The 16,852-nt window shown below is 35.2% G+C and overlaps 1 protein-coding gene and 1 pseudogene across 1 annotated transcript; one reads left to right on the top strand and one right to left on the bottom strand.

Moving 5' to 3' along the window:
* Positions 1-1,138: 1,138 nt before the first annotated feature.
* LOC120004754 (pentatricopeptide repeat-containing protein At1g77170, mitochondrial) lies at positions 1,139-3,111 on the bottom strand. The gene has a single exon (XM_038854044.1). The coding sequence runs from the start codon at positions 3,077-3,079 to the stop codon at positions 1,430-1,432; it is 1,650 nt and encodes a 549-aa protein (XP_038709972.1). The 5' UTR covers positions 3,080-3,111; the 3' UTR covers positions 1,139-1,429.
* LOC120004756 lies at positions 3,032-16,482 on the top strand (annotated as a pseudogene).
* The last annotated feature ends 370 nt before the right edge of the window (positions 16,483-16,852 follow it).

The raw sequence follows: 16,852 nt of genomic DNA, 5'->3' as shown, positions 1-16,852 counted from the left end.
CAAAAAAATTATATTTATATTTTGATTGTTTATACGAATCCAACAATATATTATTTATCCAAAACAAAAATCAAATCTAACATAAAAATGACATAACAATTCTAAACCGTTGAATATAAACTCAAAACATTCGATGTTTCGATAACGATGAATTTGATTTTTGTTTCAAACAAAAAATATATCATTGGATTCGTTAGACCGAATACTATACATATATAATTTTTAAAAAATAAATAAAAAATTTTTACTACCTCAAATATGATATAGCAGGTCCCAAGCACCTATGAGAGTAGGGGGCGCCGCTGTAATGGCATTAATGCTCTTTTTAGACAATACAAAATTTTATTTTTATTTTTTAAAATGATAAATACATAGTGTCATCATCGTAATGAAACCATGAAAAATACATAACAATTTTAGACCATCGAATATAAAATCAAAATATTCAATATTTTGATCACTACGAATTTGATTTTTGTTTTGAATAAAAAATATACCGTTAAATTCGTTATGAATAATACTACATTTTTATGTTTTTTAAAAATAAAAATAAAAATTATGTTTACCCATAAAGGGTATTACAACAGATCCCTTACACCACTACACATGGCGAATGGTGAACTGATCTGAACAATCCGAATTATGACATGAGAGTATGAGACTACTCTCTTTCAAAACTTATTTTCCTTGTGAATTCTCAAATGCAACTTATACCATTTCATAACATATATATAAAGTTTGGTTTTTGTATAATCATTATTTGGATCAAAGCAATTCTTCTATTTATAATAAACAAACAATTTCTTACTAGCCAATAAAGAGATATCATACAAATTTATCATTTGAACATTTAATATAGACATAAACTCGAGACTTACACATAAGAATTTCTTATAGGATAAACAAAAATCGCGAATGGCGGGAATTTAATTTGTTTAGTTGATTGATCCTAACCCTTGAAAGATAATTTGTAAATCATTCTTGTTTTTAAAAGGGAAAAAAAAAAAAAAAACTCACACAAGATGCAGTTATATTAAATTCTATCTTACATGGTAAATTCGGATACCCAATATTGTTTGCGAGTATTATATGAAAGTTAAGAAATTGAGAAAAGACCGAAGGCTCCACTCATTATTGTTTCTATACAGCTCAATAAACACATTCAATAAGCCAATAGGTTCCACTCAGTTTCATCATCCGATCATAATATTAATTGTAGAATTACATGGGGTAATGTTTGTGTACATCTTGTATGTCCGACTGCCCATGGCCCGTGCGGGAGTTTTGTGCACGGATGTTGTTTACCTTTTTATGGAGGAATGACAATCACAAGAAAGGAGGCGTGCATATATATCAAATTACAATATGAAGTTATGAACAAACCTGCATATCGTGGTTAACTCAAAAGAATGAAAAAATTTCAGAGGTTTCAATCTGATCTTGTCGCCAAACTATAGCCTGGAATCTTTTCAAGATCACTCTGCTTCATTTCCCTTCTTATCCTCTCAACTTCTTCCCACAAACCTCTACTGGCGTAGATATTGGATAGAACCACATGAGCCCCATCATTCCAAGGTTCCAATTCCTGTAAATGCTTAGCCACCACCTCTCCCATCTTCACATCACCATATTTCTCACAGGCACCCATCAAACACCCCCATATCACAACATTCGCTCTCATTGGCATCTCCTCTATCATCTTTCTTGCTTCCTCCAACAACCCTGCTCGGCCAAGGAGATCCACCATGCATCCGTAATGCTGTAGCTGGGGCTTTATTCCGTAAACGTTATTCATCATATCAAAATAATACTTGCCCTCTTGTACTGTACCGCCATGCACACACGCACTTAGCAACCCAATGAAGGTCACATTGTTTGGCCTCACGCCGGCCTCTCTCATGCACCGAAAGCATTCAAGTGCTTCATTAACATGGCCGTGCATTGCATACCCCACTATCATTGATGTCCATGATGATACATTGCGTTCATCCATATGCGAAAACACTTTACGTCCCAAGTCCATCCGGCCACATTTTCCGTACATATCTATTAGCGAATTCAACATCAGAATATCTGATTTCTCAAAGGTTTTAGCTTGTAGAACACACTTATGCAACTGATAAGCTAAGTCTAAGTCCCCTAAACTCCCACAAGCAGAAGTTACACCAACCATAGTGACATCATCCGGCTCAAACCCACATCTCCTCATCTCCATAAACATCTCTATTACCTCCCTGGCACGAGCACCATGGCGAAAAATCGATATTATGGCATTCCACGAACCCAACTTTCTGTCAGGATTTTCTTCAAACACTTGAAGAGCATTTTCAAAATTTCCCGATTTACCATACAAATTAATGAACCCACTCTCGCAGTACTCGTGAGACTGGAGCCCGAGCTTTAAAGCCATGGAGTGAAGCTGACCGTCAAGGCCGGCGGCGAAAAGTTGGCACACAACTTTTAGAATAATTGGTAGCGTGTAGCAATCAGGAGAGACACCGGCTCGCAACATAGCTATGAAGACGTGAAGCGCCTTTTGTGGGGCTTCTAGCCTGGTGTATGATCTCATAATGTTGTTCCAGTGAAATGGGGCAGAGTGTGATTCAAGCATTTGGGTTCGGATGATATTGGCGTAAATTTGGTTCAACTCTTGTAAGTTACTACAGTTTGATAATTTGGTTGCAATGACTTTGGCTGGATCTAGTGCTGAATCTACGGATACTGGGTTTGATTGCATAGTGTGAACAGCATGAACATATGTGTCTATTGAAGCAAGACTGCGATTGAAATGAACAGAGAGGATCATATACTTGCGTGCTTGGCTTATTGACCGCCGGAGAAGGAGAGACTGAAGAGGAGTCATTAGTTGGATATCGGCAGGACTCCTCACGAAAGAAGCGAAGTTGGCTAAAACGAATGATATTGGGCCGTAACGAGTCATGAAGCCCGGACCAAGGTCCACACATCGAAAGGCCCAATACGAGAAACATTCTTCATTGATTCCGATTCGTTCTCTCCCCGGGTAATCGAAGCCATTATTACAGGCAAACTGATTCTGCTCTGTTTGCAAACCTTTCATCAATGGACGACGGGACCCAGTGGAACGTAGATGTAGGAGATGAGACGGTAGAAATTGATCCCTCAAGTACGGTCCTTGATCTTGTTGGACCTATGGTCCTATATGTCTAATTTTGATGATATTAAATCATTTATAAATCATAATGAAACATTAAAGCAATATTTGATTTATATGAATTGAATTTAAATGACTATATATTTTTTAGATAGTGTTGGAAATTAAGTTTTGAAAACAAACATACATGGACTAAGTTAGAGCATCAATTTTCCAATTATCATATCTTAACCAACTTAGGTCCAAATGACTTGAAACTTGAATCACATATACATGAAGGTTTAATATATGTTCTAGGACTATAATCATGAGAAATTAAGTGCATCACATATATATTTGGTCATATGCTTAAATTCCGCCAAAACTAGGTTTTACCTAATTTTGTGCATATGTGTTCTTTGTGAACGTGGTGAACCAAATGAACTCCGATTTAAATGAAATTTCGTGTGCATCTTAGTTTCATCACTATGAACATATTTGATTTAGTAAAGTTCAAGAGAAAAGGTCATTTACACTGAGTTAGCAAAATGACTTTGAATTTACACTTAGAATTTATCGGTTTCACTATTAGTGATCAAATTGCTTGGTTGAGTGACCAAACGATTTCCGATTGTTATGAAATTTTACATGGACATTCTAATACATATAAAATGATTTATCATGAAGTAATATGAATTTTCTGGGTTGTTTTTCTAATATAATTAACCTATGCGCTCTATATGAAGCTCTTTGAGCTTACATGCAATTGGGGAGTTCTACCTCCTATTTCCTTGTAGGTTAATCATCATTGTGGTCTCATATGGCTCAGAATTCAGTATGTTCAAGAGTGGTCGAAGTCCAGTTTCTAAGAATGAGCTTGGAGCTCTAGGAAACTATGAAAAATCCTATATTTGCCAACTTTCCACTAAGGTACTTTATTAAGTTGAATGAATCAAACATTGAGGCTATTGGTTGTGGTTTTCATGGAGATACAACTCTTTTCAAACATGTGGGACAAACCTTGTCCTCTCTATCATTTGTGATATATTCTTGTTTGACATTTTCACTCAAGACATGTGCTACCAAGAAAGTTAGGTTGGTGCAATCAAACAAGATCCTTGACATTTTCACTCAAGACATGTGCTACCAAGAAAGTTATGTTGGTGCAATCAAACAAGATCCTTGACTAAGGGATCACTTTTGAAGTCTTTGATTCAAAATGAAGGGACAAGATGGCATAGTACAATCTACATCCATGACTGAGAATTAAAGAGAGTTTGAATGGTCAAGATTTGAAGACATACATTGATCAAATGGTTGTGCATAAGACAACTTTCTTGCTTGCAATTTTTGACTTAAAAAAAGGAGCATGTGCAACGTCTATATGCTCTATGGTGGAGATTTGTTTGCTCAAATCATCAATGATCAAGATTAGGAGCTGCAATGGATGGTAGAGATCAACTCTTGAAATTTGATCCAATGGCTGCAAGCATAGGAGAGAATTGCCTTTAAAAGAAGATCTTCCCTTTCATACAACTTGGAGAAGCAAATTGAAAAAATTATCCTTGAGAGAAACCTCTTGCTATCAAGTTCATCAATCATCAAGCCTTCTTGCTATTTGCTACAACAATCTTCTCCAATACAAGCCTCTACAATCAAGGACTTCTCACTACTCTTGCCTTTGCAAAAGGGAAGTTTCTATATCCTTTAGGCTTTGTTTACTTACAATCTAAACCTCTCTTGTTCTTAAAATCCTATCTTTGAGAGTGTTGCTGTAATCTTGAGAGTTCCATACCAAATACCTTTGAGGTAACCTGTGAGAACCTTGGCTGAAAATCCCATTGAGAAATTCCCTTTGTTAGGGGAAATTGTAAACATTGAAGTTTGAGGGAGTTCTTAGAAACCCTTGGTGTAAGGAGTTTTGTGGGTCTCTTAAAACCACACCTTAGTGGAGTTGGGAAAATCCTAGGTTGGTGAATCTAGGTAGTAGACGTAGGAGAAGGGTCTCCGAACTACTATAAATCGCTGTGTTGATTTCTTTGTTTACTTGTTTATATTTACTACTTGTTTCAAACTGCAGGATTTTCAAAACCCTAATCTGTCCGAGATTAGCAGACTGCCTTAAACTTTGAATTTTGATCTGAAATTTTGATATAGTGTTTATTAAGGTGTTGTGACATTGCATATAAAATTTCGTTGCATTTTGACATCATTTGATAGGTAAAATCTGAGTTGAAAAATCTGTGTGCAGTGTGTTGCTTGAAAATCTGTTTTGTGCAATTCTTGATTATTTGATATTTGGTCATTCACTATATTGTATCACATCTTGCATTGGATTGAATATTGATTAGGAAAATCATTAGAGTCCAAATTTGTGTGTTACTTGTTAATTGCCATTAATTTGTTTAATTTGAAAAAGGGATTCCAATTGGAATTTGGGGACACAATTCACCCCCCCTCTTGTGTTAAACTCGATCCGTCAATTGGTATCGGAGCAGGTTAGCTAAAACTAGGAGTTATATCCTATTTGGCATATTTATGGCAAATATTAATTCTTATGGTGAGGCCGAAGGCCTATCCATGAATAGACCACCATTTTTCAATGGCTTGCAATACGGTTTTTGGAAAAATAGGATGAAAATTTTTATAAATTCCATTGATTATGATTTGTGGGAAGTTGTAGAGAATGGTCCTTATGTTCCTAGGAAACTTTTGGGTGATGAGATGGTAGATAAGGAAAAGAGTGAGTTTACTAAGGAAGATAAGAGATTACTTAGCCTAAATAATAAGGCAATCAACACTTTGCACATTGCACTTATTAGGAGTGAATTTGATTACATAGCTCAATGTAAGAGTGCAAAGGAGATTTGGGATATGTTAGAGTTGAAGCATGAAGGAACAAGTCAAGTGAAGGACTCTAAGATAAACATGCTAGTCACCGAGTTTGAGACCTTTAGAATGAATAAGGGTGAGAGCATTAGGGAGATGTTTTCTAGACTTACTTGCATATGTAATGAATTAGAAGCTTTGAACAAACCATATGAGGAAGTTGATAAGGTCCAAAAGATCCTTAGGAGTTTACCTAGGATTTGGAAAGATAAGGTAGTAGCCATTAAAGAGGCTAAAGACCTTAGGAAGCTTAAGATAGAGGAATTAATAGGAAGTCTAATGACACATGAGTTGGAGATGTCAAGATTAGATGAGGAAGATGCACCACCTAAGAAAAATGGCTTAGCTCTTAGGATCAATAGTGACACTAGTTCGGATTCTAGTGATGATGATAGTGAAATAGGGGCAGCCCTATTAGCTAAGCATTTCAAAAAGTTCTTGAAGATGAACAAACGTGGAGGATTCAAGAATAGAAAGGCTTTTAAAGAAAAGAGAGAGGAGAAAGAGAAAGAAAAGAGTACTTGCTTTAAGTGTGGCAAAGTAGGTCACTTTATGGCCGATTGCCCTAAGCTTCAAAAGAAGAAGCATAAGGAATATAGAGAGAAAGAGAAGAAGAAGGAAAAAGGGAAGAAGGAGAAGAAGGCATTCAAGGCCACTTGGGATGATTCTTCATCATCATCTTCAAGTGATAGTGAAGAGGAACTCCAAGCCAACTTGTGTCTCATGGCAAATGAGGAAGAGGAAGTGTCCTCATCAAATTCGGATGAGATAGTAACATCTTCTAAATCTTCTTATGATGAGCTCTCTTGTGTTTATGATGAACTTTATATTGCTTATGAGAAATTGATGCATAAACACAAGCATGCTAAGAAAGAAGTTAGTAGACTTTCTAAAGTAGAAAAAATGCATCTAAATGAGTGTTGTGATTTGAAATCTAAATATGATGATGTATGTTTTTCACTTGATGCATTAGTTCAAGAAAATGAGGATTTAAAAAAATCAATTGAAAACATGTGTTAATTCTAGTAACATTGCATCATCTAGCAATTCACATGACTTAGATGCTTTGCATGCTAGGATTCATGAGCTAGAAGGTGAGTTGGATACATGGGATGATCATGAGTGCATTATTATGCCTAACTCTTCTTCTCTACAAAAAGAGCTTGATATGGCCAATGAGAAATACAATATGCTTGAAAAACAATTTTCAAAATTTTCTATGAGTTCTTCTAAATTGGATGAACTTCTTGCATCTCAAAGACATTATCTTGACAAGAGTGGATTAGGATATGATCCTATGAAACTTAAGGACACCCTAGAGGCTAAGGAGGCCACGGTCAATGTGAACAAAAATGGTACCTACCCCAAGGGTAAGGCTAATGTTCCTAAGGGAACTACACCTAGGAAGAGAAAAGTTTATGTGAAGAAGGTTTGGGTGCCTAAAGGGTTGAATGACTTTGAAAAGAAAGCATATGTGATGAGAACTTTCAAAATTGATGCATATGCCTTTATTGCTACTAACCCCAAAGGATCCAAAGTTTGGATACCTAAGGTATATTAAACATGTATTTATCTAGGTGTGCTTAAAATCCAAATCCGAATCATGCAAATGGTATTTGGATAGTGGTTGTTCTAGACACATGACGGAAGATGCTTCATTATTCACATCCTTTGAAGCAAAGAAGAATGGAGGATTTGTAACCTTTGGAGACAAGGTCAAAGGTAAGATCCTAGGCTTGGGATCCATAGGTAACTCTTCTTTCTCCCTTAGTGAAGTAAGATTGGTTGAAAATTTATCTTTTAATTTATTGAGTGTTAGTCACTTAGCCGATAAAGGCTTTGATATTCTTTTCAAAAATGATAAATGTTATGTTTTTGATGTTTATGGTAATGTTGTGAAATTAGGAAGTAGAAGTGGTGATATGTATGTAATGCATTTTGATGCTATGAAAAATTCTAAAATATCTTGCTTGCTTGCTAAGAATGATGATGCTTTGCATTGGCATAGAAGATTAGGTCATATCGGAATGTCTACATTGAAAAAGTTGTGTGCCAATGAACTTATTAGAGGATTGCCTAAGTTAAATTTCAATGTTGAACATGTTTGTGATGTTTGTGTTAGCGGTAAACAAATTAAAGAGTCTTTTAAGCCTAAACTTGATATTAGTACTTCTAGGCCTCTAGAATTGTTACATATGGATTTATTTGGTCCTAGTAGAGTTAGGAGTCTAGGTGGAAAATACTATGCATTTGTTATTGTGGATGATTATACTAGATTTACATGGTGTTTGTTTCTTGTGCATAAAAGTGATGCATTGCATGCTTTTGAAAACTTACTTAGGAGATTGCAAAATGAGCATAACTTAAAAGTTTCAAAAATTAGAAGTGACCATGGAGGTGAATTTGAAAATGCTAATTTTGATTCTTTGTGTGCTTCTTTTGGTATTAAACACGAGTTTAGTGCTCCTAGGACACCTCAACAAAATGGGGTTGTAGAAAGGAAGAATAGAACTTTACAAGAACTAGGAAGAACCATGCTTCTAGAATATAATCTTGCTAAATATTTTTGGGCCGAAGCTACTAGTAATGCATGTTATGTGAGTAATAGACTTAGCATTAGAAAATGATTAAAGAAAACTCCTTATGAACTCTTGTATGGCAAGAAACCTAAAGTAGATTACTTTAAGGTTTTTGGTGCTAAATGTTTTATTTTAAATACCAAAGACAATTTGGATAAATTTGATGCAAAGAGTGACATTGGAATATTTTTAGGATATTCATCATCATCTAAAGCATATAGAGTATTTAACTCTAGAACTAAAATTGTGGAAGAAAGTGTAAATGTTAAATTCGATGATATGACCACACTTGCTCCAAATGTGCGTGTAGAAAATAATTTTTCAGATTTGGAACATCCTTTGAAGCACAAAAATGAAGGTACACATGGAGTACAATAGCTAGAAGAAGATGAAGATGATGTCCCTTTGGTGGAGAACTTAAGGGAGATGAATATCTCAAATGAAGAAACACCACCAAATGAAGAAAGTAAAGGTGAACCCGAGGGAAATGAAGAACAAAATGAAGCTGAAAATGCTATGGAACAACTGGGTGTTCACAAATACAAGGTGATGAAGTCTCATCCAAAAGAACTAATTATTGGAGACTTGCATCAAGGAAGGCAACTAAGAGCCAAAAGGGACTCTACGGTCAATTCTAATCCTTTAAACTCTTTTGCCATGCTTTCTTTAGTAGAGCCTAAAAATGTACGTGATGCTTTGCATGATGATGATTGGGTGTATGCCATGCAAGAGGAGTTAGAACAATTTGAGAGAAGTAAGGTTTGGACTCTTTGTCCTAAACCTAAAGACCACACCATTATAGGAACAAAATGGGTCTATAGGAATAAGATGGATGAAAATGGTAATGTAACTAGGAACAAAGCTAGATTAGTGGCCCAAGGATATTGCCAAGAAGAGGGCATTGACTTTGATGAAACCTTTGCACCGGTTGCAAGGTTAGAGGCTATTAGATTATTGCTTGCATTTGCATGTTACAAAAATATCAAACTTTTTCAAATGGATGTGAAAAGTGCATTTTTAAATGGTGTGATAAATGAGGAAGTTTATGTTAAACAACCTCCCGGATTTGAAAGTAAGAAATTTCCAAACCATGTTTACCAACTAGACAAGGCTTTATATGGTTTAAAACAAGCTCCTAGAGCTTGGTATGAAAGATTGTCTAAGTTCTTGCTTGAAAATGGTTTTCAATGTGGTAGTATTGATGATACTTTGTTTATTAAATACAAAGGTCTTGATATGCTAATTGTGCAAATATATGTTGATGATATTGTGTTTGGTGCTACATTAGAATCTATGTGTGAAGATTTTGCATTATGCATGAAGAATGAATTTGAAATGAGTATGATTGGTGAGTTGACTTACTTTCTAGGTTTACAAATTAAACAAACCCCACTTGGCACTCACATTAGTCAAACTAAGTATACAAATGAGATATTAAAAAGGTTTGGCATGGATATTTCTAAAGGTTCATCCACACCTATGGGATTGGGAACCAAATTAGAACCCGACCTAGATGGTAATGATGTTGATCAAAAGAGATATAGGTAAATGATTGGTAGTTTACTTTACTTGACCGCATCTAGGCCCGATATTATGTTTAGTGTTTGCATGTGTGCAAGATTTCAATCTAATCCTAAGCAAACACATCTCATGGCCATAAAGAAGATTCTTAGGTACTTAAAGGACACACCTTCCCTAGGGTTGTGGTATGATAAGAAATCTTCATTTGACTTGCATTCATTTGTAGATGCCGACTTTGCGGGTTGCAAAATAAATAGGAAAAGTACTAGTGGTACTTGTCAATACCTAGGAAATATGCTCATATCTTGGTTCTCCAAGAAGCAAACATGTGTTGCTTTGAGCACTACCGAAGCCGAATATATGGCTATTGGTAGTTGTACTTGCCAATTGCTTTGGATTAAACAACAAATGCTTGATTTTAATATGGAATTTTCAAACATTCCAATTCTTTGTGATAACATAAGTGCCATACATTTGTCTAAGAATCCTATATATCATGGTAAAGCTAAGCATATAGACATTAGACATCATTTCATTAGAGATCATGTTGCTAAAAAGAACATTGTGCTTGAACATGTAGAAGGGGAACATAATATTGCCGATTTGTTCACTAAACTTTTAGCTAAGGATAGATTCATAAAACTAAGAAATGCATTGGGTTTGTGTGAAGCACCTTGAGAGCATATTACTTGAATGCATATCCTTGTTTGATTGATATCCCAAGATTGAACTTGAATGCTTATTATATTTTCTTGGTGATATGTGCTTATAAGCTAAATGTATAAATTGGTATGCATGATTGAAGGGGGAGTAACCTAGTGTCATTAGGAGGCCATGCGTCACTTAGTGTGATAGGCTCCAAATTAGGTCACTTAGGTTCTATTAGTTCAATTGGTGTGTTGCCATGACTATTTGTTGATGAGAACTAGTTTTGATATTATTTGAAGTATGTTTATGGTCTTAAATCACTTTTGTGATAAAATCTCAAAAATGCTTATAAATCTTTTACAAAACTTGCATCAACCCCTTAGTTCTCCACTTTTTGATTTATTACAAAAAGGGGGAGAGACATGATGATAAATTGCATTAAAATCATTTGCCAAAATGCATATATAGGCATAACTTAAGGGGGAGTGTATATGCCATGATTGAGAGAGAATAGATGTTAAAGTAAGGGGGAGCTAAGCTTACTTAACTAAAGTTGTATATGAGTTTCAAAAGTGTTTTAAATTGATATCATTAAACTTTTTAATGCACTTTGAATTGATATTAAATTCAATTACAATCAAATAGACATTTATATCATGCATGTTTTGTAATCATCAAAAAGGGGGAGATTGTTGGACCTATGGTCCTATATGTCTAATTTTGATGATATTAAATCATTTATAAATCATAATGAAACATTAAAGCAATATTTGATTTATATGAATTGAATTTAAATGACTATATATTTTTTAGATAGTGCTGGAAATTAAGTTTTGAAAACAAACATACATGGACTAAGTTAGAGCATCAATTTTCCAATTATCATATCTTAACCAACTTAGGTCCAAATGACTTGAAACTTGAATCACATATACATGAAGGTTTAATATATGTTCTAGGACTATAATCATGAGAAATTAAGTGCATCACATATATATTTGGTCATATGCTTAAATTCCGCCAAAACTAGGTTTTACCTAATTTTGTGCATATGTGTTCTTTGTGAACGTGGTGAACCAAATGAACTCCGATTTAAATGAAATTTCGTGTGCATCTTAGTTTCATCACTATGAACATATTTGATTTAGTAAAGTTCAAGAGAAAAGGTCATTTACACTGAGTTAGCAAAATGACTTTGAATTTACACTTAGAATTTATCGGTTTCACTATTAGTGATCAAATTGCTTGGTTGAGTGACCAAACGATTTCCGATTGTTATGAAATTTTACATGGACATTCTAATACATATAAAATGATTTATCATGAAGTAATATGAATTTTCTGGGTTGTTTTTCTAATATAATTAACCTATGCGCTCTATATGAAGCTCTTTGAGCTTACATGCAATTGGGGAGTTCTACCTCCTATTTCCTTGTAGGTTAATCATCATTGTGGTCTCATATGGCTCAGAATTCAGTATGTTCAAGAGTGGTCGAAGTCCAGTTTCTAAGAATGAGCTTGGAGCTCTAGGAAACTATGAAAAATCCTATATTTGCCAACTTTCCACTAAGGTACTTTATTAAGTTGAATGAATCAAACATTGAGGCTATTGGTTGTGGTCTTCATGGAGATACAACTCTTTTCAAACATGTGGGACAAACCTTGTCCTCTCTATCATTTGTGATATATTCTTGTTTGACATTTTCACTCAAGACATGTGCTACCAAGAAAGTTAGGTTGGTGCAATCAAACAAGATCCTTGACATTTTCACTCAAGACATGTGCTACCAAGAAAGTTATGTTGGTGCAATCAAACAAGATCCTTGACTAAGGGATCACTTTTGAAGTCTTTGATTCAAAATGAAGGGACAAGATGGCATAGTACAATCTACATCCATGGCTGAGAATTAAAGAGAGTTTGAATGGTCAAGATTTGAAGACATACATTGATCAAATGGTTGTGCATAAGACAACTTTCTTGCTTGCAATTTTTGACTTAAAAAAGGGAGCATGTGCAACGTCTATATGCTCTATGGTGGAGATTTGTTTGCTCAAATCATCAATGATCAAGATTAGGAGCTGCAATGGATGGTAGAGATCAACTCTTGAAATTTGATCCAATGGCTGCAAGCATAGGAGAGAATTGCCTTTAAAAGAAGATCTTCCCTTTCATACAACTTGGAGAAGCAAATTGAAAAAATTATCCTTGAGAGAAACATCTTGCTATCAAGTTCATCAATCATCAAGCCTTCTTGCTATTTGCTACAACAATCTTCTCCAATACAAGCCTCTACAATCAAGGACTTCTCACTACTCTTGCCTTTGCAAAAGGGAAGTTCCTATATCCTTTAGGCTTTGTTTACTTACAATCTAAACCTCTCTTGTTCTTAAAATCCTATCTTTGAGAGTGTTGCTGTAATCTTGAGAGTTCCATACCAAATACCTTTGAGGTAACCTGTGAGAACCTTGGCTGAAAATCCCATTGAGAAATTCCCTTTGTTAGGGGAAATTGTAAACATTGAAGTTTGAGGGAGTTCTTAGAAACCCTTGGTGTAAGGAGTTTTGTGGGTCTCTTAAAACCACACCTTAGTGGAGTTGGGAAAATCCTAGGTTGGTGAATCTAGGTAGTAGACGTAGGAGAAGGGTCTCCGAACTACTATAAATCGCTGTGTTGATTTCTTTGTTTACTTGTTTATATTTACTACTTGTTTCAAACTGCAGGATTTTCAAAACCCTAATCTGTCCGAGATTAGCAGACTGCCTTAAACTTTGAATTTTGATCTGAAATTTTGATATAGTGTTTATTAAGGTGTTGTGACATTGCATATAAAATTTCGTTGCATTTTGACATCATTTGATAGGTAAAATCTGAGTTGAAAAATCTGTGTGCAGTGTGTTGCTTGAAAATCTGTTTTGTGCAATTCTTGATTATTTGATATTTGGTCATTCACTATATTGTATCACATCTTGCATTGGATTGAATATTGATTAGGAAAATCATTAGAGTCCAAATTTGTGTGCTACTTGTTAATTGCCATTAATTTGTTTAATTTGAAAAAGGGATTCCAATTGGAATTTGGGGACACAATTCACCCCCCTCTTGTGTTAAACTCGATCCGTCAGATCTCACCAGCTTCCAACTTCATGACCTCGAATCGATCGAGATACAACCGAGTTTAATCGAGTTGGACCTCACCGCGAATCGTTTGTCGAGCTTGGACCCTCGAATCGCGCAGCTCTCGAATCTGAAGAAGTTCTCGCTGCGCCAGAACCTCATTGACGATGCCGCTATCTACCCGATGTCTCGGTGGGACACTTTATCCGGTCTGGAGGTATTGATCTTGCTGTGTTGCATTCGCTGTATTTCTGTTTGGCTGCCGAGAAAACGTAGGATAATGAAAATTTTGTGTTGTTTTGTAAACTGATCTCTTATTTAAGGGCCGATTACTACTCTTACTTATTTCATTGTCCTGTGCACTGTACATCCTCCTATTACTTGAGTTTTACGCATCTTCTGTTAATGGCAGGAATTAGTGTTAAGAGATAATAAATGAACGAAAATACCCGATGCGAGCATATTCAAGAAGCTTTTGGTTTTTGATGTCTCTTTCAATGAAATCACGTCTTTGTATGGATTGGCTAAGATCTCTAACACGCTCAAGGAACTCTATGTTTCCAAGAATGAAGTTTCGAAGATGGAAGAGATTGAACACTTCCATCAGTTGCTAATGCTGGAACTTGGTTCCAACAGATTGCGGGTGAGCTTTGTAATCTTCTTAATGTTTATAAGGCCATGAAAGCAAATGCAAAGTAAAGGAGCAGAACTTACAGCAATTTTGTTAATGGGTCTTTTTATTTGTAGGGTGCGTCGGAATTAAAGTAAAACTTCGTAGAGATTTTATAGTTTTTAAAGAATGGAGTTGATGCTAAAAATGCTGATCTTGGGATTTCAGGTGATGGAAAATTTGCAAAATTTGACAAATTTGCAGGAGCTGTGGCTAGGGCGCAACCGTATCAAAGTAGTAAACCTATGTGGGTTGAAATGCATCAAGAAGATTAGTTTGCAAAGCAATCGTTTGACTTCTATGGAAGGATTTGAGGTTTCCAGTTGTTGAAAAACTCTGTATTTCTTTATAACTTGCAAATTTTTTTGTTAAGAGCATTTATTTTTTTATTAATTCTCAGGATTGTGTTGCTCTTGAAGAACTATACTTATGCCATAATGGCATTTCAAAAATGGAAGGCCTATCAACCTTAGTAAACCTTCGTGTATTAGACGTATCATCTAACAAGCTAATGTCAGTTGATGACATTCAAAATCTGACAGAGTAAGAATATTGCTCCAGAAATCGTGTTGTCTCCTTTGTAGTTTTCTTGATTTTACCTTGTGATTTTCCTACAGGTTAGAAGATTTGTGGCTTAACGATAACCAAATGGAATCACTTGAAGGCATTGCTGGAGCTGTTGCTGGTGCTAGGGGAAAACTTGCCACTATCTACCTTGAAAACAATCCATGTGTATGTTCATCCTTTACTTAAGAATCTAAACTCTGTGAACCATTATTGTACTGAGTACATGCTAGTTGATGGGGATTTGTGCAACACTAATTTTCTGTTCTGATTTTCATTTGTTTTGTCTGCTTTTACTGTACCTTTATTGCACATTATTACATGCTAAGTTGATGGGGATTTGCACTACACTTTTTTGTTCTCTTCTGATTTTCATCTGTTTTTGTCTGGTTTTACTGGTGGGCCTCCTAATCTTGTTCTTGCATGGTATCCTTTCCTCGAACTTTCTTACATGCTCATATCTTTGGATGACATAAAGATTAAACCTTTATATTCAATGTTTTATGCTACCTAGGGATCATATGGTTATGGTCTCAGTGAAAATCTGTAGACTGAGATATGTGCTCACTCCTGTTTCAGCAGTTTTGTATTCTAATAAGGAATGCTTTTGGTTTATTTATCAACTATCAGTCTGTTTATCATCAAGTTCTAACATAGTGTACGAGGTTCTGCACATGTGTTGAGATCTAGTAAAATGCCATATATGTATAGAATACTTAGTAAACGTCTATGCTGATAAAGAAGTTGATTACAGTTGCATGTTTATCATCTGTGCATGGGTAGTTTGGAAGGAGGCATACTCTGCATGGTTAGTTTAAATCCTGTCCAACAATATAGAACTGAAGTATATGACTTGTCACTTTCGTTTTGCAGGTGAAGTCTCCAACCTACACTGCTACCCTAAGAGAAATTTTCCCGAATATTCAGCAAATTGATTCCAATATATACGCCTAGAAATTTTCTCGAATCTTGTTTTTTCATTCGACACTTGCCCCTGGAAGTAAAACCCTGTTGGAGTAATATTTCTTGACCATGCTGGTAGGCCTCACTGATCGTACTATTGAGTTTTGTCTTCTGTCTTCTGATGTTTTTTATGGATCTGATTTGCAGATCAATGGTTAGTCAATCAGGAAGAAGGAACCAACAGTACTGCTTGTTGATAAAGAAAGTCATCCTGTTAAATCATATTGGAGTTTCAAATAACCATACGTATTGTATTCTGAAGTTACTTGAGTATTTTGTTATCAATATTTAGAGCTGGTTGAAAATTAACCTTCTTTTCGAATGTATACGTATTAGGCAAATATTTCTGTAGTACTATGTTACCGACATTTTTGACGAATGGAAATGCATGAATTTCATGGATGGCAAAGTGAATTTTTGGTATACTAGTTTTACTTTTTTTATCCATAAAAAAAAAATGTTGAGCTCGCATGGATTTTGTGAGTTTCCTGAGTCCTGACGTTATATTTTTATCTGTTTGGACAAGGAGATTAGAATTGAACTCATCATATTTGATAGATTATTTTTTATATTTATTTAGGTATGCGCAAAAGCTCGTTTGGCTGGATGGCTGCTGTGTACGAGTGCTGGGGATTGAAGGTTTAAATTCTGTCAGGTCCAACTTCCAATTTCTCAACTAAAATAAAATTACCCTTGGTTCTGTGTGAGGGGGTTGAGCAGTTGAAAAGAAAAAAAAATGTATGTGTAAAATCATTTGAAAGGAAGGAAAAAAAAAAAAACTATCTATTGAT

This window comes from Tripterygium wilfordii, chromosome 9 (genome assembly GCF_013401445.1).
Source record: "Tripterygium wilfordii isolate XIE 37 chromosome 9, ASM1340144v1, whole genome shotgun sequence".
NCBI classification, from domain to species: domain Eukaryota; kingdom Viridiplantae; phylum Streptophyta; class Magnoliopsida; order Celastrales; family Celastraceae; genus Tripterygium; species Tripterygium wilfordii.
The sequence above is the reverse complement of the archived record's forward strand: the minus strand, read 5'-3'. Positions and strand labels throughout refer to the sequence as shown.

What these genes read in the sequence shown, in the direction of transcription:
- LOC120004754 (XM_038854044.1), bottom strand. Translation starts at nt 3,079, where the DNA reads ATGAAAGGTTTGCAAACAGAGCAGAATCAGTTTGCCTGTAATAATGGC.